Source organism: Melanostigma gelatinosum, assembly GCF_949748355.1.
Source record: "Melanostigma gelatinosum genome assembly, chromosome: 7".
Taxonomy (NCBI): Eukaryota; Metazoa; Chordata; class Actinopteri; order Perciformes; family Zoarcidae; genus Melanostigma; species Melanostigma gelatinosum.
The window spans coordinates 15,645,053-15,666,944 of record NC_136640.1 but is presented as its reverse complement, the minus strand read 5'-3'; the positions used below and the strand labels follow the sequence as shown (position 1 = coordinate 15,666,944).

At 43.7% G+C, this 21,892-nt stretch overlaps 1 protein-coding gene across 4 annotated transcripts in view; it reads right to left on the bottom strand.

Moving 5' to 3' along the window:
- Nucleotides 1–1,103: 1,103 nt before the first annotated feature.
- The window catches only part of ncam1b (neural cell adhesion molecule 1b), a 65,867-nt gene continuing 45,078 nt past the window's right edge, over nt 1,104–21,892 (bottom strand). For 3 of the 4 annotated variants that reach the window (XM_079272213.1, XM_079272214.1, XM_079272215.1), the window contains 10 exons: nt 20,014–20,164; nt 19,593–19,780; nt 19,223–19,319; nt 17,772–17,942; nt 17,108–17,236; nt 12,883–13,007; nt 10,242–10,422; nt 7,871–8,069; nt 6,466–6,582; nt 1,104–3,130 (listed from right to left, as the gene is read on the bottom strand). In XM_079272213.1, coding sequence (XP_079128339.1) covers nt 3,010–3,130; nt 6,466–6,582; nt 7,871–8,069; nt 10,242–10,422; nt 12,883–13,007; nt 17,108–17,236; nt 17,772–17,942; nt 19,223–19,319; nt 19,593–19,780; nt 20,014–20,164 — 1,479 coding nt within the window. In that variant the 3' untranslated portion in view covers nt 1,104–3,009. Of the gene's footprint in view, nt 3,131–4,621; nt 5,720–6,465; nt 6,583–7,870; nt 8,070–10,241; nt 10,423–12,882; nt 13,008–17,107; nt 17,237–17,771; nt 17,943–19,222; nt 19,320–19,592; nt 19,781–20,013; nt 20,165–21,892 lie in introns of all 4 variants that reach the window. The other variant, XM_079272212.1, reaches the window with a different exon arrangement.

Below are 21,892 nucleotides of genomic sequence, written 5' to 3'. Positions count from 1 at the left end.
ACTGTATTTTGGTTCGGAGTGTATATCCGAATATACCAGTATCGTGATTTCTGTGAAAGGGCTAGGGTGAAAACCTGACATTGTGACAGCCCGAAAGGTAGCATTCCTTTGTTTGTGTGAATGACCTACATACTTCTCCCAAACACCCAGTCAACATACCGAGGATAGTACCTCCATTGGTAGCTACAGCTTTGGAGGAAAATGAAGAGATGCTTTTGTAAAAGTGCCACAATTTGATACAGCTCCTGTTGCATTGCTAAACCTACCACTTGTCGCTCTTTAACAGATTTACCCCCCCCCCCCCCCCGTTTACTATGAAGGTCAAAATGACCTGACTTCCTGTATCCTCGCGGCTGCCTACTGCTGACTTGACTGGCTGCAAAAAGCATCGCCGGGACGACGTCACGGCTCTGAATGATCGCCCTCTGCTCCTCGTCTCTCCATCAAGGATGCAATCAGAGACATCTACAGGGCATCTGAACTACTGACGGGGTTGCCGGGTGGGAGGGAGGGAGGACGAGGGGGGGGGGGGGGGGGTAGTTTGTTGTCCTGGAATAAGAAGCAGAAACTGTCAAATGCAGATCGGGTATACAGGTCAAATCAGGTTGTATTTCACAGGACAGTCGATAAATATGACAGTCGGTCAGCGTAACCGGATGCCATGCCGGCCCCGTGCTGGCCGCTGTGCTTGTTGACACCGCACGGGGGTTTGGAGGTTCGTGTCACATTAGAAGTACCGAGGGGAGAAATGCCGAAGCTGAAAATATCAAGCCCTCACCGGTACATAGTATTTTGGCATCTTACCCGGGAAGTATTAACTTCACTCCAGCACAAACACGCATGATCGAACAGGTGTTTATTTGCAACAAGTTGCCCCGGGGACATTTCCAGGCCCAACATAACCTGTTTGCGCCGTAACCTTTCTGTAAATAGTCCTGTGCGTCCATGACATGGCGAAAACAAAAGGGGATCCAAACCACGTGGTTCACCGCCATCTAGTGGTGAAAACACGTCGCTCCATCGTCTGAAGCTAAGGGCACGGTTTCTTAAAAAGTGACTGAAACTAAAGACAAAATGGGCCATGACAAAATTAGATTCGGAAACCATTTTTTTATTTTGTAAATGGGTTATCGCTCAGACTGTACACAACAGATATGTTCTGAGTTGGACCCAATAAAACCAAAAGGAGCGTCCTCTGACGAGGGAGCAGGGCGGTCAGGTAACAGCAGTGGAGTACAAGGCGAGTAAAGCTCCTCACTTCTCTCCATATCTATTGTCTAAAGCTTCTTTTTAATTCAAAAAAGTGTAATCTCCTGTTTCAGGCGGGACCACCCTGCTTCCTGTCAGTGTTCATCATGAACTCGTCAAGCACTTGCTCTCGATGAGTGATTTTTGTACAAAAAGACAAAAACTAGAAAAAGAAATTCAAAGACCACATTACAGAACACTCGAATAACAACTGGGGGGAGATGAATAAAAAAACAATGTGTAATAATGCCGGAACAAGCCCCAAATGTAACATCATTGAATCAATATGAGAAGTATTTCCCCCAAACAAACAATGGTCTATCTGCCTTGTAGTTTTACGTTATAAAGTACAGACTGAATTCATGCCAAGGCTCAAAACATCTTCCTTCACTACAGCTGCTGTGACCAGAGACGGACAGTTTCATACACTACACGTGTTATAATGAGCACATTAGTCCATTTATCATACGTTGCTTCTAATAATACAATATATTAAATAAAAAGAATAGGCTAAATCTCCCACGACAAAGCGATGCAGGTTATCATAGAAACTGATGACAAGACAATCTATCGACACACACAGGCACAGTGCACAAGCTTGCAGGCAGGAAATGGAAAAGAAATCTCTGCAGTTTTTAAATCGTACAAAATGCCTTTTAGAGCTTTCATTCATTTTTCTGCTTCAAAAGCACAACTCAAAAGTACGAAAGCCAGACCGTTGATCTGCTTTGACGTGAGGAAGAAGCGGTCGCTATCGGAACCGTTTCCCCCCACAAAACAAAGAAGAGTCGTAAATTTAGCTCATGATCTGAAGGGTCACGGTTCCTCAACCCTTGGCTGAGAATCAACAGTTCTGCTGGCAGTTTGTTCTTTTTGAGGAATTCGTCTTTCTTTTATTAAATACATGTTATTAATGAATACCATCACTGTGGTAAGGCAGAGACAGACGGAGTATATTAGATCATCAAATGGGCCAAATGGGATCGGATCATGCTGTTGATGTGTTGTGGGATTCGCTCTCCATCTCTTTCCCCCTGCAGCTGGCTGTGGGTTAATCCCGTATCTTTCACAACCATAGCAAATATGGTTATGGCCCAAAACATTGAAGTCTGTTTTGATCAATGCTAGCGTATCTGTGAGAGATGAAACATCCCTGTATGAGACGAAGTGAAACAATAAACCTTGTAAACTAAACTTTACCACCACTTCCAGGTCCGACATGCAGAACAAGCGATTAAATGAGACACGTCTGCAAATTAAGAGCCCAAACTAAAAGAAATGCAAACAGTTTTACATTTGAACAGTAGAACAGGAAAATAAGAAAAATAATTTCTATATATAGTCAGTTTTTTCTTTTTTTTTTCTTTTCACATTTTTCATAATAATCCAAAACTTGTGCGCAACTGCAATTCAAACTAAAAGCACGGAACAGAAAGGAGAGTCTAATTTCATGTATTTACCAAGCGATCATGAGAAGAAGAGATTGTCCTTAATAATCGTCCTGACGGGTTCAATAAAACAACAATAAAAAAATAAAATAAACCTCTTTCGATCTAAAGATAAACTTCTCGGGTGTAGTAAACATGTTTTTATGAATGAAACCAGAACTGAAAGTACCGTCAACGTGCGCTCTAACCGATCAATACATGTGTTGTTTTGACTATGTAGTTAAGCGCACCGGAAATCAAAACTCCTGCAGTGTGTTTCTCGCTCGTTGCCGCTGCAAAGTGTTTTGTGTCGGGTTGGGGTTTCCCCGGCCCATCATGCTTTGCGCTCAGTGGTATTTGTCTGTATGACACTGTTGTGTTCTGCAGCGATCTCCGTCAGGGCGTTTGATAAGTCTGCCTCCTGCAGTTTCCCTTTATCATCAGAAAAAATACTCCTGCAATAGAAACAAAGGCAGGAGTGCAAAATTAGAAATCTGGTCTCCTCTGGGTAGAAAACAAAAAATATCAGCAAACGATGACACCTTCACCCAATATGTAAGAAGACAATGTTTGTGTTTAGAGGTCTTCTTACATATTTCTTCACCACCAACAGTCAGATAAAATCAAATACACAGATTACGACGTAACCGTATCGTCGACTACCCTTCCTGATCCAAAACGGTGTTGAGCAAATATGAACTATTTGTCAGTTCAACTTCAAAGAGACTAGGACGGCACAGTACAGGAGCCCTGTGCCGGTGGTGTGAGGCATCCATGTGAAGCTCAGGATCTAGGTCCTGCTGCCTGCAGCTCTTTTCCTCTCTTCTGCAGTTCAGAGCAGGAGAACACCGGCTAAACTTTAGTGGAGCTGGTAACCATTCAGGTAACGCTCAGAGGCATTCAGTTACTGCCTGAGACAACGAAGCCCCTTTCAGATGTGAAAAATGAAACATTACTGGATTCATCTACCCGGTTAAATACTGTTTTATCCTTCAGATATAAGTGTTCGTTACGGCTTAATTCAGACAGGACAGGAGTGTTAAGGAAAAAGCCACACAGCTGGTGCGATATTGCCATCTGGTGCTCGCGAGAGGTAGTCGTGGCACCACCGAGCAGGAGAGCAATGATATGCATTTAATGTCTCTCTGCGTGTTTGACTTTGCAGCTGCAACAGTAAGGCGCTACGCTGGAATAGAAGTAGTTCTGTCACACTCAGGTGGAGGGAAACGCCGGCGAGACGGGATAATCAAATAAATCATCATATCGCTGCACACTTTCAGACCGTCTCTGCTGGAAGGGGTTTACGGCGATGCACACATTTGTAAAGACAAAAAGTGACAGAGGTAGTTGTGTAAGAAACGAAAGTGAGCTTGAAAGGCGAGGCAAGTTGAAAGAGAGAAAAGTTCAAACCCCGCTTGCTTTCTCCCCTCTGCACGTTGGATTGTCAGTTTCGATTGGTTTGTCGGAAAGATGTCTGCTTGGGGGGAGGGGGGGGGTTTGAAGCTGTTCAACTAAAGTGCCTGTCAGAGTGTTGCAGCTTTAATCTGACAGCATTCAATGCAGACTTGTCAAAGGTTGCCGGGCTCGTAATAGTGTCGTTGTGACTTTTACACTCACTCAGCTGTGAGACAGACATGTAAAACTGCTTCACATTTCTGTAACAAGGTGCATGTCTGAAAGGGACTGAGCTACTCTCGTGGGGAATGTTGCACAAAGCGGAGACTGTTACACACACAAGCAGAAAAATACACAACCGTCACACCGCTCGTCTATCACGATCCACAACATCTTACTCATAACTCACCCAGTGTCATTACCACAGTTTACCATTACAATATTTCATATTGTGTGGTCAATGGCAAGATGCGGTGGTGAATGAATGGGCGTACAAGTTACAAGCACACACTCACACAAACACACAGATAAACCTCTAGAGGGAGCCGTACTCATCGTTGACAGGAGGAGCAGTCTTGGCCAGAGTCTCTGACGCCTCCAGAACTGGGCCAGAGGGGGGGAGGTCTGCTCCGTCTCCATTGGGCAGAGAGGGGGCAGAGGGCGGGCTCTCTAAGCTAATAAGGTATGCGGGAGCCGGAGAGGGTCTTTCTGTCCCGTTTGTCAGCTCTAACTCTCCATCTGCACTCGTGGGCCCCACGTCGGGGGTTAGTAAATTGTACCTGTCGGACGGCGATGTGAAGAGATCATTTGAAACCGGCGCCGCAACACCGGAGGGAGTAGAAGAAAGATGAGCGACAGGTAACGGAGCGGGGACGTCTGCAACTAGAGGGGCGGGTTCGTCAGCATCCAGGGCTTTAAGAGCGCCGTGGATCACTGAGGGAGCGCTAGTTGCAGCATCTTTGGCAGTGTTATCATCAACAGTTTGCTCTGCAGGTTTATTCGGAGCGTCAAAGGCAGTTAGGCTACTCCCACTCGGGTCTGAGGCAGTTGTATCTGGATCAGGGTCTGCTTTTGGAGGGGCAGTGGTTGCTAGAGTGTGCGCTGGCGTCTCGGTGTCTGAGGCTACGGTGTGTTGCTGTATGGGAAGCGTGTTGACAGGCGGCCTCGGAGCACGTTTCCTGGTGTCAAGTGTAGGAGAGGATGATGAGGAAGACCCGGCCAGTGGAGATACAGGCGGGCTACCTTTAGCATTCAGAGCTGCAAGTTTCGGAGAGTGTCTACGCTTCGGTGGTATCGGCGTCCCAGATTTTTGAGCTGTAGTCCCTTCAGGGGTACAAGCAGGATCGGGTATTTTCTCCGGTTCTTCCGGGTTCTTACTTCCTCTCTGTTCTACTAACGGGGCCATTTTAGCTTCGATGGCAGAGGTGGAGATGAGGGGAGTCGGAGGGGCCGTGTTCGACTCTGGAGTCGGGGCCGGAGCCAGGACAAGGGTGGGCGAGGGGTCGTTGGCTGGGGTGGACAGACTAAAAGTGAGGGTAGTGGTCTCGCTAGAGGGGCTGTCCTGAGCGGGGTCAATTGTTGCAGTGTCAGAGTTGGTGGCTACGGAGGAGAGGGTGTCCAGTGCCAGAGCAGCAGTGTAAGCCGCCAGCCTGAGAGAGCAGGGAGAGAACAGAGACACACAGACTAGACACCAGGGTGACTGTGACAGAGGAAGGGTGGCCTCGGACGAGTGCATGCAGAGGGATTAGTCGGCTTTAGAAAGTCACACGTACATCGCCAAAGCAACTGAAAAACAGAAACTTTTAAGCCCAGCGAGAAAAAGAAACAAAAGAAAAAGAGGGCGTCATGCTGTGAGTGGACATCGAAGGTTACATCCCATACACACATCAACATGGAGTACACTGACTCGGGCAAGTAATGTACAAAAATGTTCTTGCCGAAAACTACAGAACCACGAAGTACCACCTATAAAGGGTTAAACAGTACCAGTGACAATCTCATACGGTATCATCCAATTCCTCCAGACTGCTGATAATGAGAGACGGCTTGCTGAGGTTGTCAAACGGCTTCATATGAGTTGACCACACTGAAGAGGACAACGAGCCTTTCTGTGTCTTTAACTGGTATTGCTTCAACCTTGATACAATGAGACAGAAAATCTCCAACGGCTGGAGAAGAAACACAAAGTGCAGTGATCCCTCTGACGGGGAATAAAAACAGAAAAGCAACACGGCTCAGTGGACTCCACCCAAGAATGACCTGAACTTTGACAAAGAGGTCCAAATTGTGTCCTGTTGAATAAGATAATTGTTCTTTGAAGTGGAGTGCATTGTACAACAGCTAAAGGGACTTGAGCGGTAAAAAGGCTTTGGGCCGTACGTGGGTTTCTACTCACTCTGGCTCTGTGAGAGGTGTGGTTTCATTGGGTTCCGTCGGTCCTGCCGCGTTGTGATTGGCTGTGCACTCGTCCTCTGTTCTGACTTCCACTATCGGCTCCTTGGACTCATCTTTCCTGCAGGACACAGAGAGACATGATCCTGTTAAATGGCAACAGATTGTCTCATGGGACAGTCATCACGTCCGCCACAATGAGCAGCGAGAAGCGGTGATACAAGAGAAGAAGCAGACGGTTGATTTTGCTCAAGAGGGCACAATGTTTTGTTTCTTTCATGGAAAACCCTTCTCCAGTTAGCTCTTGCGTTATCAGCCTCAACATAAAACCTTCAGCTCAGATTCTTAATCTTCTTCACTGTCAGCCCTTAAGCCTTCTGGGGAATGCAGGAAGTCACTGATTGAAATGGAAGTACAGTAGACGAAGCAGACAAAATGTGAACGACAATGATAAAAACAATGCCAGGAATACATTTAACGTCGCTCAGAACAGCTCAAAAAGCATCACATTGTTTTCAAGTCTATCAATAATCATCTACATTTTGTCATTCTTCTTCAAACCTGGACTTTTTTCACTTTGAACTAAGATGTTTTTGGCTACTTGGGGCAGTGCAACAAGCTGTAAGCACAACACCAACAGATGGCTCCAAATCCAGCAGACACTTAGCGACTTACTGTTATCCAAAGCAACTTACAATTCAGATTCTATCACATTCGTACACGTAGGCACAGCTGTGGGAGCAATTTTTGGGGTTAAGTGTTTTGCTCAAGGACACATCGACGTGCGATTCTCGGAGCCGTGGGATCGAACCTCCGATCCCCTGATTGAAGGACGGCGCTGCTCTCCACTTAGCCACAGTCGCCACAGCCTCCACTAACTCTTCAGCTGCTAAATGCTCCAATATTTTCACCATGTATTTGCTATTTTTTGTCTGTCTGGCGTTTGGCGCTGGGCCGGTAGCGTACAGTTTGTCCATGAGAGCTTTTTCTTGCTGGAAAGAGCTGCCGGCTGCGACTGGAAACCACGCGGATGACATCAGGTACACTGAAACAATGCAGTAAAGTTTCGGGCTGCAAAAACAAAACAGTTATCAGAACGAGACCAAAAAAAACCTGCGGTGGAGCGGAGCGGAACAGCAGAGTGTGGTGATTATTCTCAGCGTTTGTAATTACAACTGATCCATTTATCAAATTACACAGTCAACTGATCCATTGTTAAGTTAATAAAGAAATGATATTAGCAACTAACAGCCTCTCAGTTGCCAGTTTGTGAAAATAAATTGCATTTAAAAAGAGATTAAAAGAGAAAACTGTGCCCTGCAGTATAACTGAACTCTGAATCTGGCCAACGGTAACGGTCACTGTTTAATAGATTGATCAGCACGCACACTGTTGTCACTGATACTCACATGAAGGATGCCTTGCCCTCCTCCACGTTGTGCCCTTTGGTCCCCGTGCCCGATTTACCGCAGAGGCACATGATGAGGCCACATTTGTTGACAAAGTAACAGGTGACGTCCACGGCTAGCAGCAGGAGGAGAAATACTACGACGGGGATCCCTGCCCAGAGCATGACGCCCATGGAGAGCGCTGCCTCCTCACCCACATCTGTCAGACAAGAGACGAGAGGGGGAGCTGAACAACTGGAGCGCGACGCAGCTTCATAGAAACAGCCAGGAACAACTCAATAAATAAAAGTGCAGCTATGCTACCGTCAGCACAAATACTTCCATGAAACAGAAACAACTCACCTGTTACGAGCACCGACACGTTCTAGTTGTCTCGGCATCAATTAGATGCAGTGTGATGTTTGTGTCGACTGTGCTGAATGACTAGTGTTACTTTATGGCGTTAAAAACACACAAAGAAATATATAAATACATATATTCATCCAATTTATTTGGTGTTAGAAAGAAGAGCAAACCAAAGTGTACACTGCGTTGCTAGTTACCCAGAAATGCAGAATATTTCATGGACAAAATGAACGTGAGGCTTTTCTTAATATCAGAAAAGGCTATGATGCGTTTGTGTGAAGTCAGCACTCTAAAATATCCTCTCTGTTTCTCGATACAACTCTTTAGACACCAATAATTCATCAGCCGAGTGAAGCACCCTCCAATATAAATTTATAAAAACAGGTTTTTTTTTAAAATTATATTTGATACAATTACATGCATGAGAAATATCTGGACATTTGCCTTCGTAAACACCATCAAAATAACAGTTTCCTTTTGATAATTCCAATAGTGTTATTACAAACATTTTTCAGTTAAGTGTTTCTGTTTTTAATAACGTAAACATCAATGATACAAACCGTTACAGTACATTTTGTGAGCGATTAAAGGATAGAACATCATTTATGTAAACGGACAGGCCTTCATTCTGTTCTAAGTGCTGTTTATTCTAATAGAAGCTCATTTCAATCCCACTGTTGTTCGTTGCTGTAAACTGGCAGTCCTCTCTGTTGTCTAGTGCTGAGCTGTTCAAATGGTGAGCAAGGTGAATGTGTGGGAGGCCGAGGATTTCCACTGCTTTTGGATCAGCATGTCTATCCCGTCTGTTCTGAAGCCACACGGCACCGTTAACAGAGACACGTCTGTCACAGACAAAGTCTGTTTTTAAGAGTGAAAGCGTTTAAAGAGACAAGCCAGGCCAGAGAAAGGCGAGCGCTCCTCTACAGTTATGGAGTGAGTTCCCTCCACCGACAACTATGAGAGCAGGAATACAGTGATGAGGGACACGATGAGTGATACCAAAGTGGATGTGACAGATGAACAGCCCTGTTTGGCTGAGGGGGGGAGGGGGGGGGGGGGGGCAACACAAGCCCCGACCACACCATAATGCACACAGGGCGAGACGGAAATGTTCACGTGGTCCACCCCACCAATGTCCAGAACCGGGCAAGAGAGCAGGAACATTGTAAGAGGGGGGGGGGGGGTCAAAAAAAGAGAAAGGGAGAGAGAGTACAGGACAGAAGGAGGGGGGGGGGGAATGAAGGGAAACAAAGAGGAAAAAAGAGAAGGGTGGGGAAAACAGAGGACGAAGAGAAGTGAAAATGTGTCAAAAGTGAAAAAAAGAAACTGATTTCTTGTATTGAGGGGGGAGGGGAAAAATACAGCAACACATCAAAGCAAAAGCACAGCACGAAGGGGAAAACTACACCGTGTGGGCTGGATGGTGACTCATTGGTGGGTGAGTGGAAAATGAATTAGAGAAGAAGAAGTGAGAGGAAGACGTAACGGTCTATGGCGATGTTTCAGCAAAGCACTCGGCGGTGTCTAGCACCTAAAGGGAACCTGACAAGCTGTGAGTTTGTTTGTTTTTGTGTGCGAATGGTAGAAAGCGTCAGCTGCAGTTAAGCCCCCGAGGTACAAGTTAATCAGTGGTTATCGAGCATCAATTTAAAGGCTGCTTCCACACAGAGACAAACTATCCGTTCCAGCTGCTTACTTTAGCAGTGAACAAAGCTAAAGGGAAGCTACTGTCGTTTCACCCTCCGTGGATGGAGCCTGTCCCAGTTCTGCGAGCGCAAACTCAAGCTCCTTTAGCAAGGCCTGTCAAAACTTTAAAGGGTGGAAATTCAGCCGGAAAATCATTTCTGGCTCACCCGCCGTCCAGGAAATCACATTTTTTCCTGTAGATTTATTTAGTTGCCGTTCACCTTTCAGAGCTAGAGAGTGAATCGAACGCCACGCTCTGGGTTTTGGAGCTTTGAGTTTGGCTCCTCGGGGTTCTGGCGGTTTAGTTCCAGTTTAGTGCGAGTGAGCTGAGGGAGGGTACCTGGGATGGCGTCGGGCTCTGTGGTCGTCCTGAAGGACATGGTAGCTGGCTGGGACTTGCCCTTCTGATTCACTGCCACCACGAGGACATTGTACTCTGTGTCCCACTCCAACCCGCTGAGAACCACGTAGTCGCTGCCGCTGGGCAGACTGATTTCTGGTTTCCACTCCGACGCCTGTATCTAAGGACACACAGAGATATGCACGTGCTTTTAGGGCTGACACTGACGATTATTCTCATTATTCTCATTATCGATCCATCTTAAATCCCACTGTGACGTCTTCAAAGTTTGCTATGATGTGAGAAAAGGAAAAGCTTCTAAATTCTCACATTTGTGAAGCTTGAGCTGTCAGAATGTTTGGCTTAATGCAGGGGTGTCCAAACTTTTTTCACTGAGGGCCACATACAGAAAAATATACCAAGGGCTGGGCCACTCAGGTCCGATCGCCTCACCCCTAGTGTGTTAAAGTCAGCAAAATCAATCAAATTTGGTTCTCAATGTGCTTTTGTTCAGATTTAACAGAGATGTTTGCTCACGTATGTTGAGCCGAACAGACTCATTATTCAAATAGAAGGGATTTGAGAACAGCTCGATGTCTCTCTCAATGAGAGAAACATATTGAAAGCCATGGCAGCTGGTGGAACATGTTCTAGGTAGGGCTGTGCCACATCCAATCAATTTCAGCAAACATCCCAGTATGATTTCATGCTAAATAAATGAAGGTATCAAACACGTATTGCTACTTTGCAGTTAAATATTTAACATTTATTCCAACATACCTTCCCTTTCCTGCCAGTCTGCTGTCTGATTGTGAGGTCAGGCTGATCTGATATCAGCTCTGCAGGTTCTCCTCAAAGTTCTCCTCTCAAACGGGTCTTGGAGGAGTAGTGCTCGCGCTGGAGCTCGCGCCCGCCTGTAGAGACTCGTCTGGACGGGAACGCGCACCTTGGGGCAGAATCGATTCTGCTCCAAGCTGAATCTATTTGAGGGCACTGATTGGCTAAATTGTATGTCACACATTTATATCTTTAATCAGCAATTGGCTGAACTGCTTCACTGCTCTTTTGGGCAGTTTCTCCAGCGCTGCTGAGACGTGCACACGCAGAGAGGACATGCAGGAAAAGCATATATTTACCGCAGATATCATATTTTACACATATTACTGGGTGATTCCATATTTAAAAAACACAAATATTGACTATTTGTATAGTTTATTATTGTTATTATTATTCATTTTATTTTATTTGTTGTGGCTCAAGGTGGGGCGGCGCCCTATCGCCCTCTATTGACCAGCCGCCACGTAAGCACTGACTGAGTTCTGTCACGAGAGACGTTATCACGGACACGTATTTCCCCCTTTCAGCAGAAAGGTTGGCCTTTGGAAAAGCACATTTGACTTCGGACTGCGTGGGGAAGTGCGCAACATTGAAGTTGCGTAGAGTGCCCTCGTGCTCGAATTATGTTGACAGTTTTCACAACCGTGTTCATCACATCGCCGAGCTGGACTGTCTGAGCACAGAGGGCTTCTTGGTGGGTGATACGCTGCATTTTAACAGCCTCACCTCCGCTCGCCTTTCATAGCTGGAGCCCTATCTGTTATAACTCCACACAGCTTGTCCCATCTTGTCAATTGCATCTGACACAGCTTCAAACATGTCCTTACCTGTTGTTGTGCTCTTTAGACTCCTAAAATCAAGCAGCTCCTAATGCAGAAATGATCGCAAACAAATCAACAGCTGTGCGGCGTCTGTGGCATCTGTGCTCTCATCATATGCAATGGAGTAAAAAGCAAAAGCACGAGCTTTATCTGACACTTGATGGTTTAGGTTAGCTGACAAGTCTTCGATTCGCCGCACAACTGTGTTTCTGGACACGCTAACGTCGTTGAATTCCTGCATTTATTTCCGGGCACTTGCGACTTTAGTGAGGCACTGTTTTATGAAGTCACCATCTGAGAAAGGTTTCCCGTGGCGGGCAATGAGTTGAGCTACCTCGTGGCTGCTGTTGTGACTTTTTCTTGTGTTTTGTTTGCGCGGAAAAAAATACTCTTATTGAGCTAACTGCCATTTAACTTTCTGTTCTCGCTCGGCACCAGTGTAGGACGTGTCATCATCCGGGGCTAAACGTTTCTTTGATTGCTCTTATTTTGTGGAGAAGCTGCCTTGTTCAACACAGTATCTCCACCTAGTGGTGAAACTAAGAAGTACAATACAGTCAAGCGCAAGTTTCAAGTGTGGGCCATATTACATTATATTTTTAGAAGTTGCTGTGGGCCAATTAAAAATGGACCGCGGGCCGTACTTGGCCCGCGGGCCGTAGTTTGGACACCCCTGGCTTAATGGATTCATCAATTATCGAAACAGTTGCCAATTAATTTTCTGTCAAATTCACCTGTTCATTTATCACCTAATTGTTTCAGCTCTACATTCATTATCATTAATGCTCGAACATCATTTAAAAATAATAATTACATTTTAAATGTCAGAATTCCAGGCGTTGCTGAGATATCGCGTTCACCGGAAAATGGGACGCACGGACGGACAACCCGAAAACATAATACAGTGGCATTTTGCTTTGAAACCTTTTATTAGCTTCAGTTGATGAGGACTCATCGTTTCGGCTCCAATCACGAATACTCACCGGTTTATAGCGGACGAGATAATGTAAAATGGGCGAGCCGCCGTCGTCCTGCTTGATCCAGCGGACTCTGAGAGAGTTGCCTTTGGGTTGAAGGAGCCCTTCGAGTTTAGGAGGATTGGGATTCCCTACAGGCACACAGGAGCAAGTTCGATGTTATTTAAAGTCTCCCCGAAAAGATGCAGAGAGCGACAGGGTTATTGCATTGGAGGAGGATTCTATCAGTCCACCAGCACCTTTAAAATATATAGCAAAGAAAAACCAAAACTTTGATTAGAAATAAAAGTCACAACTTTGAAAACGGCCTCTTTGTTGTCGTCCCTTTAAGTCACTTGCCCTTCCTTAATTGCCAGCCGCAAGATGGCATGTCTCAAGTCTAAGACTAATTACCAAATGACACACAGCCACATGCTTATCTGATTCAGTCCAAGTTGCTGAGTGACATTCAGCCGGTGTCATACAAGGCTTCAGGGTAAGATCTGCATTTAACAGCACAATAAAGAGATTTATCGAGAAAGATAACCACAAGGTGGAATGTTTGAGCTGTAAATGTTTTCAGCATCTCAAACTTATTTCCACAATCAAAGTTTAAACACAAATAACACAAAACAATTCAGTCAAATAGAAATGTAAGACAATTGATCGAATGGTTAGTTCTGTGTATCCACTACAGACAGAGTGTCTGATTGGGCTTATCTGGCTTGTGGAGTTCCTCAGGGCTCAATGATGTCCAGCTTTATGATTCTGTAAAATCTGGGAAACTTTCACATTTGCCTGAGATCAGTGCATGGACGTCTCCTCATTACCTGCAGTGAGTTCTCGCCCCAAATCAGACTTGAAATGTTGCATCAGCATTTACTAAAGGCTTCTAACTAAAAGGTAGTTGACTTCGGGGGTCATTTTTACATTCCAAATTGAACTCTGAGAAACATATCAAGTCAGTTATTTAGTCTTGTTATATTTTAAATAAACAAACATTGCCATAGAATGGCGCCTCTTCTTTCCACCTTGAAGGAATCATCCATTGTTTGTCCGCTCGCGTCTCAACTGTTGTAATGCACCGTATTCTTTTTTAGGCCAAGAAGCTGTAGCCCGTCTACAATACGTTTACATTATCACTAACAAAGGTCCATGTGTCTCTCCTTCTGGCCGTCAGATTATCAAACTCTTGAAAGACTTATTTGAAAAAAGTTTTTAAAAAAGCCACTCTTGCCCTGATTTGTATTATTCTTGAACAATCTTTTCTTTTTCTTTTTGAACCCTGGCTTAGAAAAACGCTACATAAATAAAGTATTAATTACTAACAGACAACAAGAAAGAGGTTTTGAATGGTTATTCTTCATACTCTGAAAAGTCAGATTGCCTTGAAAACCCTGGTGAAATCAGTCCAGATTAGTTATTGGCCTTTAATGCAGCCTAAGGTTAAACATGATGAACAACATGGAGGATACGATGCACATGGGTAGCTATTGCTCTCAGCATGAACACTACAAACTCTTGATTGAGAACCAGAGCAAACTGCTGATAAGAGGCAGTATTTCTGCAGCCATGTGGTGTAGAGACACTGATAATGATTCCCCTGAGCAGAGGAAACGCTGTTTGTTTCACACTTGATTTATAGGAACACATCCTAAAAGGAGGAGCGGTAACATCCCTTTAGGTAGCGTGCTATCAACGCCATCATAGTGATGCTGATATTAAACACTCTCGACTGTTATATATTACCGTGAAGACGGCTCTGGCTCTCGCTCATTTATCCTGCTGAGGCAAATGTCTACATGACTGATTAATGGGATTGAGGGAGACGTGTATTACATGATTGCATAGAAGCAATTAATGTGTTGTTTAACTTTGGGATTCTCCGACTAAAGTGAGGGGTCTTCTGCAACAATGAGTTACCTTCTGCAGAACGGAGGGGGACCGTCAGAACCATGAGATCCAAATAACAGTAACATGAAATGTGACACGTGAGTGGTTGAAAGAGGAAGGAGGACATGAAAGACAGAACACAAAAAACCCGTAAATGACCTGGAGACAAACTAAAACAGAAAGATGTGGAGTCATAACACAGCTACTAATAAAGAGAAAATCCCTCTGCTGGGTTCTCAATGTGAAAAGTGCAGTAGACATCTAACAGCCTTGTCCTCTTGACTTTAGAGACTTTATCATTTGAAAGGAAACTGATGAATCAATGCTGAAGGGCCTAATCCAAATGTAAACATTCCCAAATCACACCAAATAGCTGGAGCCAGAGGGGAAACGTGCAGCTTTTCAAATGCAGAGTTTGGCGTTGTAGCGTTCACAACACTGGCATTGAGTAAATTAATTTACAAGGTGCAAATCAAAATGATATTAATATTCATATTTGGACAACTCATCTGTCAAGTCAAAGCATGTGAGTGAGATAAAAGCATCCAGGTTACAGACACAGAAGAGTTTGCATTTATAATCAGGCCACACAAGGTCACAGTTTCTAGGAAGACATACATGTGCTTTACTTTACAGTCGTTATAAATGCAGCTAATCAGTCGGGGTGAGGGGGTTATCCTGCAGGGACACACACAGCTAAGGCAGTAAAAACTAATCATCTATTATCCTCTCTGCAGAACAAACCTGTGTCTTCAGTGAAAAAAGGAAAAATGCCGTCTAGGGACATAAAAGAGAAGATATCAGGCAATCAGAATCAGTTGGCTGCACAAGTGACTACCTGTGTCTCTGTAATAACACTTCACTGGAGAGTTTCGTGAGACACATTCCTGCCAGACTGCACCAGAGGAGCAAGGAGAAACAAAACATTTCATAGAATGATTTACACATTTAAGGTTAGAAACGAGACGAGTCGGCACACATGAAACTGAAAGGCTGTTCTGAGACAGCTTCAAAACCAAGTAAAAGGGTTTTTCTTTTCATGAAATTGTATTTCAAGAAAAATACTGCAGCAACATTACTGCAGCTGTTCTAATTAGTTTTAAATGATCAATTCAACGGACATCAAACAATCTTCAGTGTAAGCTGCTATTTCAAAATGTAAAAACATTTGATTGGCCTGCTGTCTTTCGTCCCCAATTAGCAATTAATGAAACATCAACCAGAAATATTTTAAGTCAAGAAATAATACAAAACAGACACTGATTGATTGACTTGGCAATGGCTTTGGATGTCAATACCAGAGAGACGGTTGAGCGTCCATAATCATGAAAAATATACGAATCATGAAAATATTTATCTTCATGTGTCGATTATTAACAGAGAAGCTATTTTATTCAGACATTTCTCCAATTTGATACTGATGAGCAGCACTTTACCACCTCATACACAGAGCTGAACAAACAGAGATGAAGCACTTACTTGTGTAAGTGTAGCCTGATGGTTTACAACAGACAGATGAGCAAATGGATGAAAAAATAGATGATTAAAATGATGAAACAAACATATGAGGAAGCTGATCAGCGTGTGGACAACAATTAATCATTTCCAAAATATTCAATATGAAGCCAACCGGGTGGTGCAGTTTCTCTTCTAAAAACATCCATCCCCAACCAACAGAGGGGGCTAAACACTAAACAATGCGTTCGAGGTTCACTACAAGGCTGTTTTTTAAAAGGACTGAGGGATAATTCATATTTCATATTCCAATTCATGGTTTGCAAGCATGTTATGAGCTTATTAAAATACTATAAAATTGTGGATTTTAAACGATTGTGTCGACTGGATCCAAGTGCAACCTCTGTGATGGAATCACAGTGCGAATTAATGTGCAAAACAGCAAACTGATGTTGAACCAGTGGGACTGTTTCCTGAGTCCTAGATGTTAAGGACCCTCAATGGAAAAAACTAAACAAACAAAACAAGGAGGTCAGTGCGTTGGTTCCTGTGGTCAGTTTTACTCCTGAACAAACAAACAAACAAAAAAACTTGGAAGAGGACAAACTTGGACTGAAAATACACTGTTGGAAGCTTTTGTGACGCTGTCCAAACACTCTCAATGCTTAAGTGTGTGTGTGTGTGTGTGTGTGTGTGTGTGTGTGTGTGTTGCTGTCCAGCTGCTACACACACTTCGCGACTACACTTCATTGAGTTTTTATAGCTCAGCTATGGGATGAACAAGCACTTCCCACTCCCAAGACCTAGAAGAGAGGACTTCAGGTAATGTGTTTGTGGAGACGGGGGGGGGGGGGGGATAAACGCGCTACAGCGTGCTTTAAACTGAGCAGCATGCGCCACTTACGGACAGGCTGCGTCGTGAAGACCTCAGCAGGGCTGCTTTCACCTTCACCCTTGCCGTTGATGGCTGACAACTTCACTTCGTAGCCGGTGTCTGGCTTCAGGCCTGTGATAGTCGCCTCACTGGTGTATCCTGTTACATCATATCAGAGGCAGGGCAATCCGATTGAGAACAACTTCATAATTGTGATTCGTGGTGAAACAAACACACCCGCAGTTCAAACAATACATGCATAATTAATTCCATCACGAGTAAACAGTGATTAGCTCAAATCTCGTTTCATTCCGACAATAATAATAACTGACAGCTGTTTCAAAGCCACCATCATTATGTATCGATTACTTTCTTTCCTCTTGTTATTGTCTATTTGTCTTGTGTTACACTGGAAATAATGAAAATATTTCATTCAGGGTCATCTGCACTTTTATAGAAATCAAATGTAACACCCTTCCTACAGCAGAACAAATCTATAAGTAAATACATTTATGATGAAAAATATCTCATGCAATGAACTGTGTTCAAATGTTACGCATTTCATGAAACTAAAACCTTCACACGTATGAAACAAAACCTTAAATAACTAATTTTGTTAATTACAATTTTCTTAAAAAAAACAACCTTTTTCTCCAAAACACCATCTTTTTCTTGATTTGCTTTGTGTTCTTACCATCTTGGACTTCATAGACCCGCTGCACCCATCTGCCCCTCTCCTGAGCCCTCCACTCCGCTCTGTACTTCAGGACGGTAACACCTCCGGTGGATTCTGGCTCCTCAAACTGGATCAGTGCCGTGGTGGAGAAAGGCCTCACCTCACTGATGGATGGAGCCGATGGCACCTCTGGTTAAAGGGAGGAAATGTACAGCGATTACAACTAAAACTGTGAGATTCCACGCCGACGCTGTCAGACTCCATTGTTCCATCGCACGCACAGACCGAGCTCACCAACAGTCCAAAATGCATCTAAAACGGCTTCGGCTTTGTAAGAAATGTACCCTTTGTGACATGAATGCCATTTCTCTGACACTGAATGCTGCAAACTCTTTGACATTCCCTCAGAAAATAACAGTAAAGACATTCAAATGCTCCTATGACAAGTACCAGCTAATCTCAAGTCCTCCTTAAATGATGATAATTACACAAAGAAAACCACAGACCTTTAAAAAAAAGCAAACCCGTGAGAGATTGTGATTATGATGAACCTTTCAGCTGGAAAAAGAAGGATTTTTTTTGTAGTCAGCTAAGCACAGTGTAATGTTTCAATATAATGGTATTGGTGTTGAAGGAGATAAAAGAATCAAGGCTCTAGTGGTTCCTAAAGTTTGTGTTTGTAGAGAGAAAGTCTGGCCTGTAGTTCACATAATCGATTGATGACTCATTCACTTTCAAGTTCGTCAAGTTTAATGATCAAAACAACCAAACATTGGTTTACCTGTCACTGAACTTTCTATTTGAGAGAAAAAATGACCATTTAAAGCCCTGAGATTGGCCCTCTCAGAGGACTGGGAGCTGTTCTGAACTCTCACAGATCTGTTTTGACTCACTTTGATCTTGGAAATGAAACGGCACACTGTGATTGCCCTTGTTTTCAACTCATTTACTTGAGGCTTAAGAGTGCATTATCTCTCTGCTCTCTGTACCATTTGTCTAATGTGTTGTTGAACACACAGTCTTTGGTATCAGTGAAATGTTGTAACTTTGACAGATAGTCTTTTAATTCATAATATACACCCACTATCCCTTGGATGTGCACGATAATACATTCTGTTTTCACACTAAGTGAAGTCCTCAGAGCCGCAGTAGTTTCTAAACATCCGGAGAGAAGGAACGTTAAATCATCAGATGCTGGCTACATCGCCTTTTCATCTAAATCTATTATCCGTGTCAACAAACACTGCTCCATGTAATCTCACAATAAGGTAGATGCTTTGGTCCAAAACTGTTCCTGGAACCAAGAAAAGCCTCGTAATTTAATGTGTGCGCTATAATGAAATTGTGTCCTGATTATTTATTTGGCAACACTAAAAACCAATGTCATCAGAGAAAGTGTACACCCTGCATATCATAAGTCATCCTTTAAACAGCACAATTAAATCCAAAATCACAGAATCACCGCTGACCGGCCTGAATGAGCAGGAACTCCTTGGACTCGGTGCCGATCTCATTTGAAGCAGTGCAGTTATAGCTCCCAAAGTCATTTTCAGACTCGGGGGTTATCTGGAGGAGAAAAACAAATATATGAAGGGCAGTGTACCAAAACAGATGAACAAATGTGGGTGTCAAACACTCGGAAGGTGACCTTTTTGTTTGTCCATTAGAGTAGCCTATTTTTATTTGTGAGCTTTCCTGCTGCTGAATTATTCATCAGATTTTTTTTTTTCCCACAATGGAGCTGAAAGAAAACCCCTTCACTTCAAGTCTATGCTCATGAAATCTTGATGACGCAAGGGGTATGCGCATGTGATTGTGCGTGCGTGTGTGTGTGTGTACCTGCAGGTAGCTGGCTGATGGACTTCTGAAGATCTTCATGTTGGTGGTGTTTGAGTTGGGGAGCTGCAGTCCATCTCTCAGCCACACAATAGACACATCACTGGGATGAGCCTTGACCTCACAGCTGATATTGACGGCGTTTCCCTCCCAGGTGTATACTGCCACTGCACCGTGAATCTTTGGGGCATCTAGTGGAAGACATTCATGTAATTCTGCCACAACGTTTACGGTTTAGTTGTTTTAACAGTGGCTGAAAAATGTGCCGTTTAAATAAAAGTGAATTTAAGTGCTCTACGTGATCAAAAAATGACTTATTTTGCTCAGTTAAAAAGGGTGCATGACTAGCAAGTCGCTTTTATGACGGCACTTATTTTGTAAGCCGAAACACTTACATCAAGAGAGAAGGAAATAGTGTACTCACAGCGGACCTCCAGAATTGCCGGCTGATCATCCTCTCCAATGGCACTGCGTGCTGTGCACAGGTACTGACCCGCGTCTGTATACTTGACATACTTCAGAGTGAGGGAGGACACACGAGCATCACTCCGCACCACTACATTTCCATCCAGGCTCTAAATGGGAGCAGAAAATAGCTTGGTTTCGGAAAAAAAACATTCCCATCAGTCATGTTCCATTGCCATATTGCACATTTACACAGAGCTCATTTCTGCAAAAAGAAGTGTCACCTGAAAAGAAAAGAAGAAGAAAAGACTGAAGAATGCCTGCCTTTAACGACCAGAAGAGACATTACGCTAATGAAAAAAGGCACAGTCTGCTCTGTAAAGACGTGGAAACATAAGGACACAGTTGACAGAACAGGGGAACTTATCAATAATAGATGAAAGAAGGACTAGAAACCACCCAGAGCCTTCCACACGGAGGGCTTACCAACTTGTGAAATATGCTGATGCCCGAGGCCAGACAGCAGAGCATCACCTTACATTTATGCTTTTATGCTTTTATGTTGAAGACACCTGGGGCTGAAGAGTCACTGCACACAATCAGATGCTTTTAGTAAAATGACACTTTAAGTTAATGACTTGTGGTGTTTGTTTGTTTTGGTATCGTACTGTGCCCCCAGTTTCAGTGATGAAGGGCACACGCCGAGTCACATTGCATTCGAAACCAGGGGAACAACAAAAGACAGCTGGCTAATGAGATATGTGAATGACCTCGCTGCTCTACGGATACCTGGTTTCATTAACTCGATATGCAGTTACAACATCCGACCATAAGTGGCTTCCTGACCCGCAGGGTCAACGACTCTTGTGTTGTTGTGGTTGCTGATGTCATGTGACACTAAACTGTGAGCGTACGGTTTCAGACCAAATTTCCCCCGTTGAAGAAACATTTCGTCATTAAAAACAAATTAAAACATGTATTATGTAAGTTCTAAACCTTAATCCTCCTCAAGTGTTTATTAATGCCGCTAATGGCAATATTCAAACTCGCTAAGTCTGAAGATTAGTTTATGGATTTGGGACATTATTTTCCATAAAGTACTCTTGTATTCAGTAAGCGTTGGTGTTTTTGTGGATTGTTCTCTTTACAAGGCGCTACATCATTGAATATTTAGGCCTCACTATTGGTCGCCTTTATGGCTTTGATCCAAGCTGCAGGCAAAACAATGACACGGATGCTTTTACACATATTGAATTAGGGCCCAGTCTGGGCAGCCATGTAAGAGAATCCCTCGCTAGTTTGTATTCAAATTCAATAGACAAAGCATGTCTGGGGCATTCATTATGCATAGCGGATAGCAGGACCGGGGACACACTTACATAACACACTACCCTTTTATTCTGACCCCTGTGCAGAAAGCCTTCTCCCTTGACCCCTGTTGCACTGCTTCGGACACCTGCATCTGTGCAACATGCCCCACTATGTCCCACCTCAAAGTCCTAGTTAGTCAGTGTGCATCATTATCGAGTCCTTTTCAATGGTGTGCTACTACTGTTTGAAGAATGCAGCATCAAAATGTCACCAACCAGAAAAAAAACACATGGACAGTTTCTTTACAGCGATTCTTTTCCCCATTTGAAGTCCATAACGAATATCATCTGAAGGAGGAAAATCATATCTTCACTGCAACTTAATGTTGTGATTCATTAATGTTTTATAATAGTATGAATGCACGATGCAGCATAGTAGTTGTCTATAGGAAACATCCTTATTAAACATCCTTTATTTGTTGACTTTACTATCTTCATGAAATCGATACAATTCCAAGCAATACTGACTTTTAGACAGAAGCTCCTCTAACAAGTGACAGCAGAGCTCTCAAACAGCGTCTGCAGCTT